The sequence below is a fragment of the Hippocampus bargibanti genome, linkage group LG08 (genome assembly GCF_051943395.1).
Source record: "Hippocampus bargibanti isolate YZ-2025 linkage group LG08, ASM5194339v1, whole genome shotgun sequence".
NCBI lineage: Eukaryota > Metazoa > Chordata > Actinopteri > Syngnathiformes > Syngnathidae > Hippocampus > Hippocampus bargibanti.
In genome coordinates, this window is record NC_142741.1 from 5,669,790 (window position 1) to 5,687,052 (window position 17,263).

Genomic DNA, 17,263 nt, shown 5'->3' on the forward strand with positions numbered 1-17,263 from the left:
ACAAACAGGGTTCACGTCAAGCAACATCGACCAAAATACATAAACGAAAATCACATCAAGGAATATGGCAGATAAACGACCAAGTTGGAAAGTCAGAAGACTTAATTCGCATTCAATGTGACATACGTTCAACTTGAAGCGCCGCGGGAAACAGCTGCTCTGCATTTGCAGGCCGAGCGCAAAAGGACATTCCAACTTTATGAGCAACATTTGTCTTGTATTGTGCACACCAGGCCGCCATGTGACGTCTTTGTGCGTTTCTTTGAGATATGATAGAGATAAACAGCTAGATATAGCTAGCTACGGATAGCTCGCTAGGGATAGCTCACTAGAGATAGCCAGCTAGAGATAGCCTGCTAGAGATAGCCAGCTAGAGATAGCCCGCTAGAGATAGCAAGCTAGAGATAGATAGCTAGAGATAGCTGGCTAGAGATAGCTGGCATGAGATGGCTAGAGATAGCACGCTAGAGGTAGATAGCTAGAGATAGATAGCTAGATATAGATAGTTAGGGATAGCTAGGGGTATTTCGCTAGAGATAGCTCGCTAGAGACAGCTAGCTAGACATAGATAGTGAGAGCCTGCTAGCGATATCCAGCTAGAGCTAGATAGCTAGAGATAGCTCACGAGAGACAGATAGCTAGAGATAACTCGCTAGAAATAGCAAGCTAGAGATAGCAAGCTAAAGATAGATAGCTAGAGATAGCTGGCTAGAGATAGCACGCTAGAGATAGCACGCTAGAGATAGCACGCTAGAGGTACCTCGCTAGAGATAGGTCGCTAGAGATAGGTCGCTAGAGATAGATCGCTAGGGATAGTCTGCTAGAGATAGCCAGCTAGAGATAACCAGCTAGAGATAGCCCACTAGTGATAGATAGCTAGAGATAGCTCGGTAGAGATAGCCCGCTAGTAGTAGATAGCTAGAGGTAGATAGCTAAAGATAGATAGCTCGCTACAGATAGTTCGCTAAAGATAGCCCGCTAGACATAGATAGCTAGGGATAGCCTGTTAGAGATATCCAGCTAGAGATAGATATAGCTCGCATGAGATAGCCCGGTAGAGATAGCCCGCTAGAGATAGATAGCTAGAGATATCTCGGCATAGATAGCTCGCTAGAGATACCTAGCTACAGATAGCTATCTAGAGATATCGAGCTAGAGATACATAGCTAGAGATAGCTCACTAGAGATAGCTGGCTAGAGATAGCCCGCTAGAGATAGCTGGCTAGAGATAGCTCGCTAGAGATAGCCAGCTAAGAGATAGCCAGCTAGAGATAGCCCACTAGAGATAGCTGGCGAGAGGGCGATAGGTCTACATAGATATACAATATAAAGCTAGATAGATAGGGATCGAGCTAGATAGCCATCTTGATAGTTAATTATTATTCTACACCTTTTCATACCTTTCCTGGCGAGAAGAGACGTGGGTGTATCCATCCAAAGAGGTTGGCTGATCAACTTCAGATCCAAGAAACCAAGTTGGTGCAAGTGTGACCTCTAGTGGTTACTCTTCCAAAACACAGTTCAGATCCAAACCCTACGAAGAAAAAATGCTACCTTCTTCAAGACGTCTTAAGTTGAACAAAGAGAAACCAGGCGAGGCAGCTTTATTAGACACATTTCATTTATTAGATGACAAAAATGAGAAGAACGAAGGTCAGCAAGAAATAAGATAGAAACCTCCAAGAAGCTCCTCGAAGATTGTTCAAACAGAATCCACTCGGGAATGTCGATCCCATAACGGATCACGTCTGGATTTCAACTGGATGGGGTTTTGCCGCTTGATGCATTCTTGACAAAGGTAGCGCTCCGTTCCAGAGCGATGACTCTCCTGGCGCCGACCTGGTTGGTCTCGATCATGTCTACGCCTGAATCCAAACTGGTCTCCTGACTTTCCGTCGCTCTTCTTCGTTGTCGCTGCTCAGCGACGGCGTAACGGATCTCGGCTGCTGGTTTACCCTCCAGACTCACAAACCAGGCCCGGGGAGGCTGCGATGGGGGCACCTTGGAAAGTTCGGAGGCGGCGTCCATGGAATGGCGACCGCTCACCATTTTGCTTAATGTTTCCGGAACTGATGCGGATTCAAGGAGGCCACATTGGACTCTAGTTGCCTGGACCAGAGCTTTTTCTGAGCTGTCGGCGTGTCTTTCGGTATTCCCTACTTGGTTCCGAGATCCTGAAGACCCTCGTGAAACGTTCAGGGGGGAACCTTCCTCCCTCGGTTTCTCTGATCCACCTGTGTACAAGACCTCCGATCGACTCCAGCGCTGCGCTTGGTCGCTGGCTTGGAAAAACGCCGCCGGATGGGGAATGGCAACCGGCTGGTCGTAATAGATCAGGGCGACGGTCGGCGACGCGGGAACGGCGCTCGGAGGAATCGCGTCGTGGGGTTCGGCGCCGGCGCTGTGATTGCCGAGAACGCCGTTGCCGTTCACTAGCGATACAGTGACGTGTTGGTCCAGCCTCCTTTGCGTCAACAAGTGCTTCGCGGCGCACTGACGCGGAGACGATCGGTGGATGTCTTCGTTGCTGCCCGTCGCGGTGGATTGGTCTTTAGTCGTCAGCGGTAGCGTGTGCGTCGCCTTCGTGCGTGTCGCCTTAGTTCGGCTCGTCGAGCTTTGAGAGAAGACAGCGACAAGACTTAAAAATATCTCCGGCCGCCTTACCACACAGGTGTCAAAGTCAAGGCCCGGGGGCCAAATCTGGCCCACCACAACATTTTATTCGGCCGGCAAAAGCAAATCAAACTTGTGAAATTACATGCTCATCTATTGAGCTAACTAGCTAGAGAGCTAGGTGGGGTTCGAGTTAGCTAGCGAGCTACTGTAGCTAGGGAATGAGTTAGCTAGTGCGCAAATTAGCTCTTTTTCTACTCAGTTTGCCGGCTAATCCCTTACATGACGGGTGTCCATGACAAGGCCTGGGGGCCAAATCCGGCCTGACACATCATTCTATTCGGTCCGCGAAGGCAAATCAAATTTGAGGAATTCCATGCTCAGCTATTGAGCTAGCTAGTTAGTGAGCTAGCGAGGGATCGAGCTCGCTATCGATCAACCAGCTAGCTGGATTGATCTGGATTGATCCAACACAGGTGTCCAACTCAAGGCCCGGGGGCCAAATTTGGCCCACCACATAATTTTATTCAGCCCACTAAAGCAAATCAAGCATGTCAAGTGCCATGATGCTTGTTAAAGTCTGAACCAAAATGTCCTTAACTACAATGTAGCCCGCGGCAAGAAATGACTTGGACACCTCTATTTTAGCTAATAGCGTTAGCATGTGACAATAAATACGGAGGCTAGCGACGGGCAAACTAGCAAGTGAATTCCATGGACCGGATAAAGTTTCTTGTTTAAATGCAATTTTGGATTCGGCTTCATCCAGTCGAGCGTGACACTGGGCCATGACGAGCCGTCCTTACCCGTGACAATAGATGAATCCGGCGAGAAGGCAAGCGACCATGCAAAGCGTTCCTCCGAAGACGACCAGCAGTAAAGAGGAATACTGGACAAAAAAGTCACGGAAGATGGCGGATCCAAAGACATCTGAAGATTGACACACATTCCAGATGGTGAAGTTGAGACTTTGTCATTCTGGTGACATATCAAAGCCGCATGGCGTTCGTTAGCTTAGCGCTTTACCTCCGGCGGTTGGCACCGGCGCGGCAATCCAGTCACCGAGTTGAGGCGCAGTGAATGTCCAAGTCAGTTTTCTACCTTGCGACACCACCGTCCCCAAACCCCGTCGCATCCAACCACCTGAATCACAAAGTCAAAGTCAGCTTTATGGTCAAATATGCTAATATGCATGACATACAGCACAGACGAAATGACTGTCCTCTCTGACCCAGCGTGCGAGGCACTTAACTTTAACAAACATAATAAACACGAAACTGACTACAGAGTCCGGTTTATCTGCTGACATCCAATCCAAACCGCATCTCCCGTTAAACGATCTACCCGAGCGACCCACCGGTGGTCCGGTTATACAACCACGCCGGCAGCGCGTTTGAAGAGCGCAGTCCGCAGTTGTCGGGAAGTGTTAGGCTGATCTGGATGGGACCGCGGATATGCAGCTCGGCGTCTCCGGAGAACAGTCGCACGCTCACGGACGCCGCCGGATTCAACTCCACGCCGGTGTACCCTTGGGCAGCCAAAAATACAGAGGCCACAGGGGACAGGGGGGGAACATCAATGAGATAGAAAACCAGGCTTTAATGGACAACCAACACGCTGAATATTCAGGAAGTCTTGTTTTCGAGTTGATGACGATGCTTGACGTTATGTCACGTTTGGAACGCCCCTGACTGAGAAAGCGACACACAATGCATTTTGGGTACTTTGTTTGGTCTGAAAATTTCATGTTGATCCGTGTTGATGGCAAAATTACAAGGAAAACACATAAATAACGCGATGGTGAATCGTTGTGTGTTCAAGACTACTATTTGATTCTAGTTGAACAAATTCCCAGCAGACAAATCAGCCCATTTCCAACGGAGCTTGTGCGCCATCTTGTGGATTTTCTGGGAGGTACATTGAGTCCAGACACCTCAAAATGAGACGGAAAAACTTATTTAATCGATTGCAAACATTTATGCTTTCCTCTTCAGAACTATTTGAATCATATTCATAACTGGATGAGTAACAAGAAAGCATCTTCTCCGAATCTGAAGCCATTGTTTTGATTCTAGGCAAAAAATTCAAGGCAAAGACGTCCTGGCGTGACATCAAGGACAAGGGGGCGGGACCTTCTGAAACTGGCAATTTCTGGGGTCATTTTGAAGTAGTTTTTGGACACTATAACTCATTTTTTATTGGCGTTTTGCATTAGACTACCTGCATGTTTTGGGTATTTTAGATGCTATAAAACGTTTTTCTGATGTAAGTTAGGAAAGAAAAAAAATGGTGTTGGTTGTCATTTAAGAAAACAGCCACGATTCCAACCAAACACGACTTTGTAAAAACCTGCTGCAGTCTTCACGACGCCCGCCGTCTTCGGAAAGCCTCCCTCCCCGGAAACTGGTTTGGGGATGGTCAGGTAGGCTTTCAAAGACGCGACGTCACCGCCCTGGGTCAGGTTGAGCAGACTCCGAGGAAACTGGACAACGGACGCCGCCGACGTATCTGAGGCACCATCAACCAAAACGGTTTCATGGCATTGTCAGCGACGCAATCACGAAACAGCGCCGCCGCCTCACCGGAGGTTTTGTCGGCGATCAGTAGAGAGTCTTCAAACAGCCAGATGTTTCCTTGCGTCAGACGCACGAGCGGCACGGTCACTGAAGAAAAAACTGAGAAAAAGCGAAGCGTTGCCGTCGGGAAGACCGGCTCGGCTCAATGCGACTCGGGCGATCTTACTTGGTGCTTTGATAGCCGCATAGGGAAGCGCCGCGCACAAGTAGCCGTTACGGCACGCCGTTACTGTGACGGGTGAGCCGCTGCGGAATGGGACCCGCAGTAAAACGCCGCCGTCCTCCCCCGTAAGAAGCGTATTGGTTCTGGTGTAGTTGACGTAAAGGGTCACCTCGGCTTGGCTCAGGTGCTGATGGGTCAGCCTGTCAGCGACCTGCACTCTCAGGTTGAACTCTGAACCTGCGGGGCAGATGATACAGTCAAATATAGTTTTTTTCCCCACCCTAATCTGTTCTAGAAACCTATTTGAAAAATGATTTGTTCAAAAACCAAAGCGCCACTTCCCATTATAATCAATGTAAAAAAATGTAATCCGTTCCAAATCCAGAAAACAGGTCTTTAAAAGCACTTTTTTAACTATTTTACAGCATTTGCGTGTTTGATCTCAACCAAACATGTCTGCTTCCTAGTTAAAAAAACATTTTCAACAACACGAATGCGTCGGTTACAATGAGATAAGACACGAGGAAGTACGTACAGTGATACCTCGGTTAACGAACCCCTTGTCTTGCAAACTTTTCGGTTTACAAATGTAACATTTCTGAAAATTTACTTTGCCATACACACTTCTTTCGTACACGGAGCTGCCTCAATGAGTGATGTGTCGTTCGCGAACTTGCCCGTTCTAACAACAAAATGGCAGCCGACTGTTTTTGTCCTCTATTCCCCGCCCCCAGTCTTCGGTTAAAGCCGCATGATTGGTCAAGAACGCAGCAGTAAGGGGGGTGGTTTAAACATTAAAGAGACAGGCAGACGACAGTGAGAGAGTTTCAACTTTGATAGTTCAAAGGCAGAGTAGACTGCAACCAAGCTAAACAGAACACCATTGATGAGGAACTAGATACAATTATCACAGAGAAAGTACCTACAAGGGATCATTCCTTAAGATGGTGAAAGAAGGCTACGTTCCTCATCAACTGTTTAATGCTGATGAAACCGGCCACTCCATTCCATCAAGCCATCAACGACCATCACAAAGGTAAATAACCTGTGAGACTAATAAAGGCATATCCAATCCAATCCAAAACAACTTTATTATACAGTACAGATCATTTCTTTAATTATAATACCATAGCACATTTATTATACATAAAACAAGGTGTATTTTGTGTAGTTTTAAGGCTTAGAAAATTAGAAAGTAGAAAATTCTGTTTTATGGGGACCTGGGAACGGATTATTCTCATTTTAATGGTTTCCAATGGGAAATTAATTTTTGGGATATACACTTTTCGCCTTACACTGTCTGGGAACCAATTAAGTTCGTAAACCAAGGTATCACTGTATAAGGAAGCGGAGGGGAGTCGAGCGGTGCATTCAGGTGCGCTCAGTTTGCTCGAGAATCCGTTTTCGGTCCTAAAAACGCCGAAATTTTGATCAAAGACCGAATCGGACAAGAACTGAGACGTTGGAAAACCCAGACTGTTGCTAGCGACCATCATCAACATAAGGAGGCTCTTGGGTGCGGGGGTGAGGGTTGGATAAATGTGAAACAGGGGTGTCCCGTGCCAGATTACGATAATCTCCCCCATTTGGCCAAAGCGGCAAAGCGCTTTATGACGAGGATTGAAACGGGACATGTGAGGCCAATGATGTGGATGAGGAATGGATCCTCGTGTTGTGTTGTGTCGCTTTGAGCCGCAAATGCACAACATTCGTGCAATTTCAAATCGTCTGAAAGTTCCGGCGAACCAGCGAAGCCATTTTCACAAACGCTATTAAAGGGAACACAATCACCATCGGGCGGTTCCGCGTGACCACCAGACAGTCCGAACAGATGGGCACCAGTCGACTTAGCTCTTGAAACGCACACTCACACACACACATATACGCGCACACCAAAGCCTGGCCCACTCCCGCTGATATAAACATGGACAGCCATGTTTATGTCGGAATTAGGTCGTACATTCCACAGAAAGAGGAAAAAAAACAAGGCGAGCTAAAGCCAAATGGCTCTTAAGTGTGATTGGTGCACAGGCCTTGCCGTTTTTGGGCCAACGTCGTGATTAGGAAATGGCCACTGAATGTTTGGGGAGGCTACTCATCATTCCAAAAATATGCATCGCAGTGCACGCTAAAACTAATTTTCAGGAATCCTGTCTTATTTTTCACGAGTGAAACCCCCCCAAAAAAGTGAATCAGGGTTTGTATCCTGAAGAAAAAACCAGAAGGCACCAGTCTACCGTACTTTCTGGTGTATAAGACGCAGCGGAGTACAAGGCGCACCCCCAATGAATGGTATATTTTCAAACCTTTTCCGGTGTATAAGTGGCACCGGACTATAAATTATGAATGAAAGTTTTCTAAATCTTCTTTTCCTTTCGGCTTTTCCCTTCAAGGGGTCGCCACAGCAAATCAGTGTCCTCCATCTTTAGAGGTTTGATCCTCATGTTTGTTTTGGCCAAGCTTATACGTCAGATGCCCTTCCTGACACAACCCTCTGCATTTATCCGGGCTTGGGACCGGCTCAAGAAGACTTATGTCCCTTTGTGGCTAAAGAACAAGCAACTCACTCAGTAAAAGGCTCCCATACACAACATGGTCATCGGCACAGCAACATTCAAAAAAAGCAAAAACTATACTCACCATTTGTTGACAATGAAGTGATACCTTGGCTTACGAACTTAATTGGTTCCCAGACAGTGTGTGTAAGGCGAAAAGTGTATATCCCAAAAATTAATTTCCCGTAGGAAACCATTAAAATGAGAATAATCCATTACCAGGTCCCCATAAAACCCAATTTTCTACTTTTTAATTTTCTAAGCCTTAAAACTACACAAAATATACCTTATTTTATGTATAATAAATGTGCCGTGGTATTATAATTAAAGAAATAAACTATACTGTATAATAAAGTCGTTTTATTTACCTTTGTGATGGTCGTTGATGGCTTGATGGAATGGAGTGGCCGGTTTCATCAGCATTAAACACTTGATGAGAAATGTAGCCTTCTTTTTTCACCATCTTGAGGAATGATACCTTGTAGGTGCTTTCTCTGCGATCATTTTATCTTGTTCCTCATCAATTGTGTTCTGTTTACCTGGATTGATAGCTTTTTGCATCAAGTGCACAGATGGCTTGTGCGGGTTATTTGTGGAGCCTGATTGATGGCAATGTTAACCTTGCAGTCTACACTCTGCCTTTGAACTATCAAAGTTGAAACCAGTCCAAATTTCACTGTTTTCTATCCATTGTGTCACTCTCTCTGTCGTCTGCCTGTCTCTTTAATGTTTAAACCACCTACCCTCACTGCTGCATTCTTGACCAATCATGTGGCTTTAACCGAAGACTGGAGGCGGGGAATACAGGACAAAAACAGTCGGCTGCCATGTTCTTGTTAGAACGGGCTCGTTTGTGAACGACGCATCACTCATTATGGCGATTCGTGTGTATCCCGAAAAATAGTTTGTATGCCAAGGTAAAATTTTCATAAAGTTAACGTTCATGAACCGAAAAGTTCGTAAGGCAAGGGGTTCGTAAACCGAGGTGTCACTGTAGTTTGTATTTTAGGCCCCAGTTCAGGGAGAGATGCAACTTTGTCGCCATCTGGTGGCAGTTTGAAGCTAATTTAGAAAGTGGGTCTAAAAAAGCCAATCGCAAGGGTCCGTTTTATACAAGTTGCTTTGAAACGTTGGTGTGAAAAGGCAGAGAGCCAAAGATAGAAAAGCACCCGGGGCAAACAGGCCGCCAGAGACTTTTTCAAGGCACAGAGAAGCGCAGTGTTACGCAACGGGAGTCGGTCACCTGACCTCAATGCCATGGTGCATACATTTCACTGGCTGAAGACAAAACTCACACTGACTCTTCACGAATGAGAGCCATCATACGTGACAATGGCAGGGGGGGTTGAGCTGATAAAATGTCCATTTTTATTGAACTCATTCACTGCTATTCACAAATGTATTCTGTAATTGAAAATGTGACGTAGAGCGCCATTCCTGAATGTGTTCAGGTTTTGTTTTTTCTTGTTTGGGTGCCAATAAAGCACTGGCCATGGCCTCTGGCCATTTTTTTACACTTCCACAAGGGGCAGCATTTCCCTTTATTCCATGTTATCGCTTTGTTCCAGCTTCAGCTGTTGTTAAAGCCTTATATAGTAGGCGCTAACCCCAGCTAATATTCTAAAAATGGCCGCCCTGCCAGAAGACTAAAAACGGGTCAACTCATATTTCAGAAACCTGCACGGAATGCATTATTTTCAAGACAATTTTTGGTTGACTTTCTCTTGAACAACTCAGTTTGTGTACTTAGCTAGGTAGCTAGCTATTAGCTGTCTAGCTGACTGTAAGCTGTATCTTTATTCGCTATTTATTTACTATCCATTAGCTAGCTAGCTATTAGCTGTCTAGCTGACTGTAAGCTGTCTAGCTGGCTCGCTGTTGGATCTGGAGATCTATATTCGCTATTTATTTGCTATCCATTAGCTAGCTAGCTATTAGCTGTCTAGCTGACTGTAAGCTGTATCTATATTCGCTATTTATTTGCTATCCATTAGCTAGCTAGCGAGCTATTAGCTGTCTACCTGACTGTAAGAGGTCTAGCTGGCTAGCTCTTGGCTATCTGGAGATATATATTCACTATTTATTTGCTATTCATTAGCTATCTACCTATTAGCTGTACAGCTGACTGTCAGCTGTTTGGCTGTTGGCTATCTGGCTGTCTATTAGCTATTTATTCGCTATCCAATAGCTGGCTAGCTAGCTAGCTTTCTATCTATCTGAGTTACTTCCGGGATGAGTGAACGCTGGCGCGTGTGGCTGCCGCTGCTAAACCATAGAAGAACTGATGGTGTGACTTGAAATGAATGCACTTAGAAATGAAATGTATTATTATTATTATTATTATTATTATTATTATTATTATTATTATTATTATTATTATTATTATTATTATTATATAATCAAATATGTATGTATTGCATTGTATTTTGGACAGCTGCCCTCATTTCAAGCACATATAACTCATATCATTTAGGAATTAACTCTTTTTTTCTGATGAAAGAAGAGAGGTTAAGGTTTTTAACGCTGTATTACATGTTTATGTCGTCCTAAGACTTGATATTCTTTGGTTTCCTGGAATTCAAGTGACAATGACAAAAACCTTGGCAATGGAGTGGACATATTTGTGCACGTCTGGCAGTGAATGTGTTAAAAACAAACAAACAAACTTGATAGTAATTTTCAAATTGGACTGATTTCTACTCATTAGCCCATGAGACTATGATTTAATGCAAATAAGTGTTTTCCATCAGGATAACGGAAACGGACGTTTGCCAAATACAGGGAACATCCGACTTACAACCGGGTTCCGTTCCAACCAAACGGTCGTAAGTCAAAATGGTCGTAAGTCGAAATCCATTCAAAATGTTGAATAGAGAATCGGAGGCTAAATGACTCGCTAACTCCCCCCTTGGGTGCCATTACACGGTCGATTGCTGTGCGAGAGTGATATGCTGGCTGGCTGGCCAAAATTGTTGTACGCATTGCCGGCCTGCTAGCGAGTTGCGGCGCCAGGCGTAGAATGTTTTTTTTTTAATAGGGTCTGGGGGTTGTGGTCGTAAGTGCGGGTGGTCGTAAGTCGAGCCGGTCGTAAGTCGGATGTTACCTGTATTTGATTCACAACAAATACATTTATGTAATTTAAAACAGATTCTTATCTTACAGACATTGTATTGTCGGTGTTCAAATACCTGACATGTTTCGGCATCTACTTCCGCCTTCGTCCACGATGGCGGAACAACAAATACATTTATGATTTAATGGTATGCGTGAAGAAACATTGAAATAAATACAGTCATTGAAAGGACAACCGACACCATTTTTTTGTTCCTTAACTGATATCAGAAAAACGTTTTATAGCATTTAAAATACCCAAAACACGCAGGCTGATATTTTTTGTCAAATGCAAAACACCAATTAAAATGAGTTAATGTGTCCCAAAACTACTTCAAAATCACCCCGGAAATGGGAGTTTCAGAAGATCCCGCCCCCTTGTTTGTGACATCATGCCAGGACGGACATCTTGCCTTGCTCTAGAATCAAAACAATGGCTTCAGATTGAGAGAAGATGCTTTCTTGTTACTCATCCAGTTATGAATATGATTCCAATAGTTCTGAAGAGGAAAGCATAAATGTTTGCAATCGATTAAAGAAGTCCTCCCGTATCAATTCGAGCCGTCAGGACTCCAATGTAGCGTCCCAGAAAATGCACAAGATGGCGCCCAAGCTCCGTTGAAAATGGGCTGATTTGACTGCTGGGAATTTTTGTCAACTAGTATCAAATAGTAGTCTTGGTGCAACACACAACGATTCACCATCACGTTATTTATGTGTTTTCCTTCTAATTTCGCCATCAACAAGGATCAACATGAAGTTTTCAGACCACAGTACCCAAAATGCATTGTGTGTCGCTTTCTCAGTCAGGGGCGTTCCAGACGTGACGTCACGTCAGGCATTGTCATCAACTCGAAAACAAGCCTTCCTGAATATTCAGAGCGAGTCTTAAAACTAAATATAGACTATATGCCGTGGAATGTTTCCTAATTAATTTAGGAAAGTGGTTGTTTTGTTCGATAAAATATTGAAATTTTTAAGGTTGTTTTTCGATAGCCTTTTAAAAACACTTTTTAATGTAGTCCTTGAGCCAAATGAATGAAGAATAAAAGAATGGAGTACTGCACAGATATTTATCGATTAAACAATGTCATTTTCGTAAATGAATCAGAAATAATATGTGGACGTATGTTTGTGGGAAGGAGCCATTGCTCGTGGAGCAAATGCAACGAAAAAAAATAAAATACGAACCGGCGGGGGGCTCGACGAGTCGCCGCTGGGAAAAGTTGCTGCCATCGTCCTCCTCATCGACATGCAGGCGAGATGTCGGCACTTTGGTTCCGGCTTCGGTGGGGGCCAACTCGTTGGTCGCTTCGCTCTCGTACAAAATCACAGCGGAGAGCAAAAACGACACCAACATGTTTTGTGAGGGAAAGAAAAAAACGAAGAAGAAGAAAGAAAACGAAGAAGAAAAAGACTAAGAAGAAGATAAACAAACGCCCCCAGCCCCAAAACGAACACCCAAACGTCTTCAGTAACTTCTTCGGGGGGCATTCGTATTCTTCGCTGGACGCAACCAATAGAAGGAGGCTGTGGGGGTAACGGCACGAAACCCCCTCCAGTCTTTACGAGGACGTTTTCTATTTCATTCGAATTGTTTTCAAATTACTGTGACGTTCTTTTATTCGTTCCTATTGATACTATTTTTGTATCAAAGTGTTGATTTGGAAGTTGAAGACATTTTTCTTGACACATTGTGACATGAATAAAAAAAATGACTCGCATTTCATCGTTTGTGCCACTAGAGGGAGACAAAGTTAGCCAAACGTTGTCGAAAGATGGAGTATTATTATTATTATTATTATTATTATTATTATTATAAATAATAATAATAATACACTTTTTTCATTTACAAGCACATTTCAAAACTCTCAAGGTCACTACAGTCACAGGATAAAGTTCTTCTGTGGATGAGCAGCGGCAGCCACATGCGCGAGCGTTCACCCAACCCCGAAGTAACTCAAATGGCTAGAAAAATAGCTAGCTAGCTAATGGGTAAATAAAAATAATATATAGCATTAATTAAAATGTACATATACTGTGTATATACTTTATATATTTTTAATTCTATGGATTTCAAAGTAATTTTTATACATATGGAGTATATCTTTACTTCAAAATGGTCAAAAAATGGAAATTTTCCTAAAATGGCTGACTTCCGGTTTAATTCCAGGCATATATATTTTTCTAAGACTGGATTTTCAAAACATTTGATTTCTAAGCGCCTTTCAAAGCTCTCAAGGTCACTTTACATTTACGTTTTTTCTGTGGGTGAGCAGCGGCAGCCACATGCGCCAGCGTTCACTCAACCCAGAATAACTCAAATAGATCGAAAGGTAGCTTGATAGCTAATAGATAGCTAGCGAGATATTTAATAGACTAGTCTACACGCCAACGCTTTCGATTTGTGTTTTCAAACTTCTATGGTCGTTTTATCACCAGCATCACACAGCACGCCAGCCGTGTGAGGTTCTTTTCTTTGTTCCCATGGAGAACATTTTTTGTATGAACGTCTTGATTTTGAAGTTGGAGGCATTTTTCTTGTCACGTTGTGACCCACCGAACCGAAACTAAACGAAGGCGCTTTATAAATTGGATGTAGTACTACAGCACTGTATTATTATCATTATTATAAGTCAAGGGCTCGCATTTTCTTGTTTGCGCCACTAGAGGGAGACAAAGTCAGCCAAACTTTTTCAGCTCCTCCTGGTCGAAAGATGGAGAATTGAACTCGTCCACATGCTACTGCTTCGTATTTCACTCGAATGCTGTTTTTAAACTACTACGGTCGTTTTATCACCACTATCAACAACAATACAGCACGTTGGTCGCGTGACATTCTTGACATTTTTGTATGATAGTGTTGGTTTTGAGGTTTCAGACATTTTTCTTGACACGTTGTGACACGAATAAAACATGACAACATACATCTCCCATGGTCCCAGTTTCACAGGACAGGAAACCGATTTTTAGACCGACTAAACAGAAACTCCAGCAAGTCAATGACTCGCATTCCCTGGTTTGCGCCACCAGAGGGAGACAAAGTCAGCCAAAAGTTTTCAGTGATCCCAGGTAGAAAGATGGAGAATCGAACCAGTCCATAGGCCACTATCTTGAGGTCCACCGTGATATGGAAAATGAAGGAATCTCGACCACCAAAGCATCTTTACCATCACTGTATCTGTCATATTTTACCGACAATAAAAGTCCGTTAAGGAGCAGTTTGTGTGTTTTGTTTGTTTTGACTTCAAGATAGCAACGCGAGAGTGGCTGCCTTTACAGCAGCTCCTGCATTTTGTTCATCTACTCCTTTTCATTTCATCTTCCTTAAATACTCGTTTGCAAACACAACCTCCTCCACGAGCCACATGAGGTGTTCCGGGCATGAAGACCCCGGGAATGACCAAGGACACGCTTGAAAGACTATGTCATCCAGCTGGCCCGAGAACGCCTCGGGATCCGCCAGGAAGTGGTTGGGGAGAGGAAAGTCTGGGCTTCCCTACTGAAGCTGCTGCCCCCGCGACCCAGCAGACAATGGATGGATGGATGGAACCTGCACCAAATGACCATTTCACAATAAAAACCCTTTGAAATGTGAAGAGACGTCCCGTTAGAGAACAGTACTGATGGTGTCCAAATCTTTGGAGACCCGAGAGCCAGCTGGCAATGATTTAAGGTACTCCAGGTGGCGCCTGGCATCCTCCCGGTTGTGTCTGACGTAGTAGACTACGTAGGCGATCACCATCCCAAACCAGCCGAACATGGTGATGAACATGGCCACGTCGGTGGTCTTGTGGTGAAAGTTGCAGAAGTTGATGCCCGAGTCCAGGACTTGGATGAGTGAGCGGCCGGCGTATTCCTCCTGCACGGCCGTGCGGCAGACCACGTCCTTCACCGACGGCGGGTCCAGCCGCAACTCCCGCAGAACCTCCTGCAGGACGCACTCGCAGTGCCAGGGGTTGTTGGAGAGGTTGATTTTGGCCCGGAGGTGGGCGAAGGCCTCCTTGGGGACGCTCTGGATGCGATTGTTGGCTAGATCCAGGTCCCGCAGGCTGTCGGCCAGCCCGTGAAAGGCCGCCACCTCCACCGTCTGGATGTCGTTGTCGGACAGGTCCAACTCCTGGAGTTGGCCCAGTTCTCGGAAGGCGTTGTTTGGGATCTTGGTGATGTGATTGGAGGCCAGCAGGAGCGCGATTGTATCCTTCGGGAGGTCCGACGGGATGGTGTCCAAGTTGCGAGACGCGCACTGGACCGCCGTCATGCCGCTCTTTTCTGCGCAGTGGCACTCGGTGGGACAACTTGACGCGCTTGCCAAAAGTATTCCGTAGACCAAAATCCGCACCACCGCCGAGCCTATCGAAGATTTGCTGAGCCCAGTGGACAAGTCCCCGAAAGGGTTCATTGCTCCTGGGTCTTCCTGGGTCCTCCCGGGTAAAAGCGCTCAACCTTTCAACTGATTTGACAATTCATTGCCACCAAATGCTGCACCATTCACTTTCCGAATAGCAAGAAGTCCAGATTCGGTAATGCTGCATCCGTTTCGTGTTTTGCTTGAAGAAACTCCGCTACTTTCTTGAAGCTTTTATTCCAGAAGGTCTTGTCCACCAACAATGTCCAAGGATGATAGTCAAATAGTCATCTGAGACGTTATCGTGGATGGAGCGTCGGAAGAGCCGGACCGGGTAGCGTTGGACTCATCAGAGCTTCCGTCGCTGTCAAAATAAAATTAATCAATCAATAAGCAAACACAAACACAACACGCACACACAAACACAATACACACACATGACACATACACACAAACACAACACAAAACACACACACACATTACACACACAATACACACACATGACACACACAAACATAACACAAGCACACACAAAAAACACACACACATTACACACACACACACACACACACACACACACACACACACACACACACACACACACACACACACACACACACACAAACACAACATAAACACAACACATACACAATCACACACACACACACACACACACACACACACACACACACACACACACACACACACACAAACACAACATATACACAAACAACACGCACACAAACACAACACACACACTACATACACACAGACACTATACACACAAACAACACACATACAAAAACACACTCACACACAAACATAACACACACACACACACACTACGCACACAAACACAACATGCACAAACCAAACAAACACGCACACAACACACACACACATTACACACACACGAACACAACATATACTCAAACACACACACACTCACACACACAAACACAATCTCATCCACGTACACACACACACACACACACAAACATAACACACACGCTCACACACACACACACACACACACACACACACACACACACACACACACACACACACACACACACACACACACACACACACACACACACACTCAACACATATACACAACACAAACACACACAAAACCACAATACACACAAAACCACAACACACACAACCACAGCACTCAAAAACACAACACACACACGAACACACACGTGCCCTAATAAAGATGCTTGGCATGTTTGATTTCTTGGCCACTCCGCGCGAGCACCGTATCATTAAATCATCAGGAGATGGCAAAGAAATGAAAGAACAAAACGGAGCTTCCTTCAACATCATCGTGCGCTCCGCACGACGGATCAATCATGATTAATAAATAATAAATATTGATTGAAAAAGGCGCTTACCTTCTGGACAGATTTTCTCCTTGATCAATAAATGAAGTACTCGAGTATCATCACGCCGGATGAGGCGGTGAAAGAAGTTCAGCAGAAAGAGGCGGGGAAGAAGAAAATAAACAAAAAAAGACGATTTGCAAAAGTGCAGCTAACTCTCAAAAATAAATCCATAAATTTTAAAAAGCCAATGTGCTATAAGTTGTACTTCCTGTCTGGTGAAGACGTTCCGTTTCCAGCGAGGAGGAGAAAATGGGAGGAGGAGGACCATCTTTGTTGCAGGTGGACTTGCCCAACGTTTCCCAGCGCACGTCTGCATCCGGATGGAGGGTATCGCCTCCCTCCCACCCTCCCTCAACGCTCTCCCCCCCACGCTACCGCCGCCCCTCCTCGTTGAACGTATCCAAGATGGACGCCCGCAGGTGAATCCACAAACAATCTGTCCCCAGCTGAGCCGCGTCGGTGAAGATCCGTCAATCCGAAGTGGCTGGCGGGGGAGCCTGCGCCTC

General features: G+C 45.0%; 2 protein-coding genes across 3 annotated transcripts; both read right to left on the reverse strand.

Moving 5' to 3' along the window:
* Positions 1 to 1,314: 1,314 nt before the first annotated feature.
* Positions 1,315 to 12,519, reverse strand: LOC148894422 (protein FAM171B-like). Of its 2 annotated transcripts, XR_016115862.1 has the most exons (9): positions 12,210 to 12,519; positions 5,356 to 5,589; positions 5,196 to 5,288; positions 4,963 to 5,121; positions 3,971 to 4,141; positions 3,640 to 3,756; positions 3,420 to 3,543; positions 1,678 to 2,614; positions 1,315 to 1,534 (listed from the first exon to the last, which is right to left on the reverse strand). XR_016115862.1 is itself a non-coding variant. In XM_089003256.1 (8 exons), the coding sequence occupies exons 1-8, from the start codon at positions 12,376 to 12,378 to the stop codon at positions 1,756 to 1,758; spliced, it is 1,926 nt and encodes a 641-aa protein (XP_088859382.1). In that variant the 5' UTR covers positions 12,379 to 12,519; the 3' UTR covers positions 1,610 to 1,755. The 2 variants fall into 2 exon arrangements, 1 of the variants encoding a protein (XP_088859382.1); XM_089003256.1 differs by lacking the exon at positions 1,315 to 1,534 and having other exon boundaries at positions 1,610 to 2,614.
* Positions 12,520 to 13,790: 1,271 nt separating this feature from the next.
* On the reverse strand, positions 13,791 to 15,611 carry lrrc3 (leucine rich repeat containing 3). The gene has a single exon (XM_089002667.1). It carries the CDS (start codon positions 15,418 to 15,420, stop codon positions 14,629 to 14,631), a length of 792 nt encoding a protein of 263 aa, XP_088858793.1. The 5' UTR covers positions 15,421 to 15,611; the 3' UTR covers positions 13,791 to 14,628.
* Positions 15,612 to 17,263: the final 1,652 nt, after the last annotated feature.

What these genes read in the sequence shown, in the direction of transcription:
- LOC148894422 (XM_089003256.1), bottom strand. Translation starts at nt 12,378, where the DNA reads ATGTTGGTGTCGTTTTTGCTCTCCGCTGTGATTTTGTACGAGAGCGAA. An exon ending in CGTCGTGAAGACTGCAGCAG is followed by an intron (nt 4,142 to 4,962) that starts GTTTTTACAAAG and finishes TGGCTGCCCAAG; the next exon opens with GGTACACCGGCGTGGAGTTG. An exon ending in GTTGTATAACCGGACCACCG is followed by an intron (nt 3,757 to 3,970) that starts GTGGGTCGCTCG and finishes TTTGTGATTCAG; the next exon opens with GTGGTTGGATGCGACGGGGT.
- lrrc3 (XM_089002667.1), bottom strand. Translation starts at nt 15,420, where the DNA reads ATGAACCCTTTCGGGGACTTGTCCACTGGGCTCAGCAAATCTTCGATA.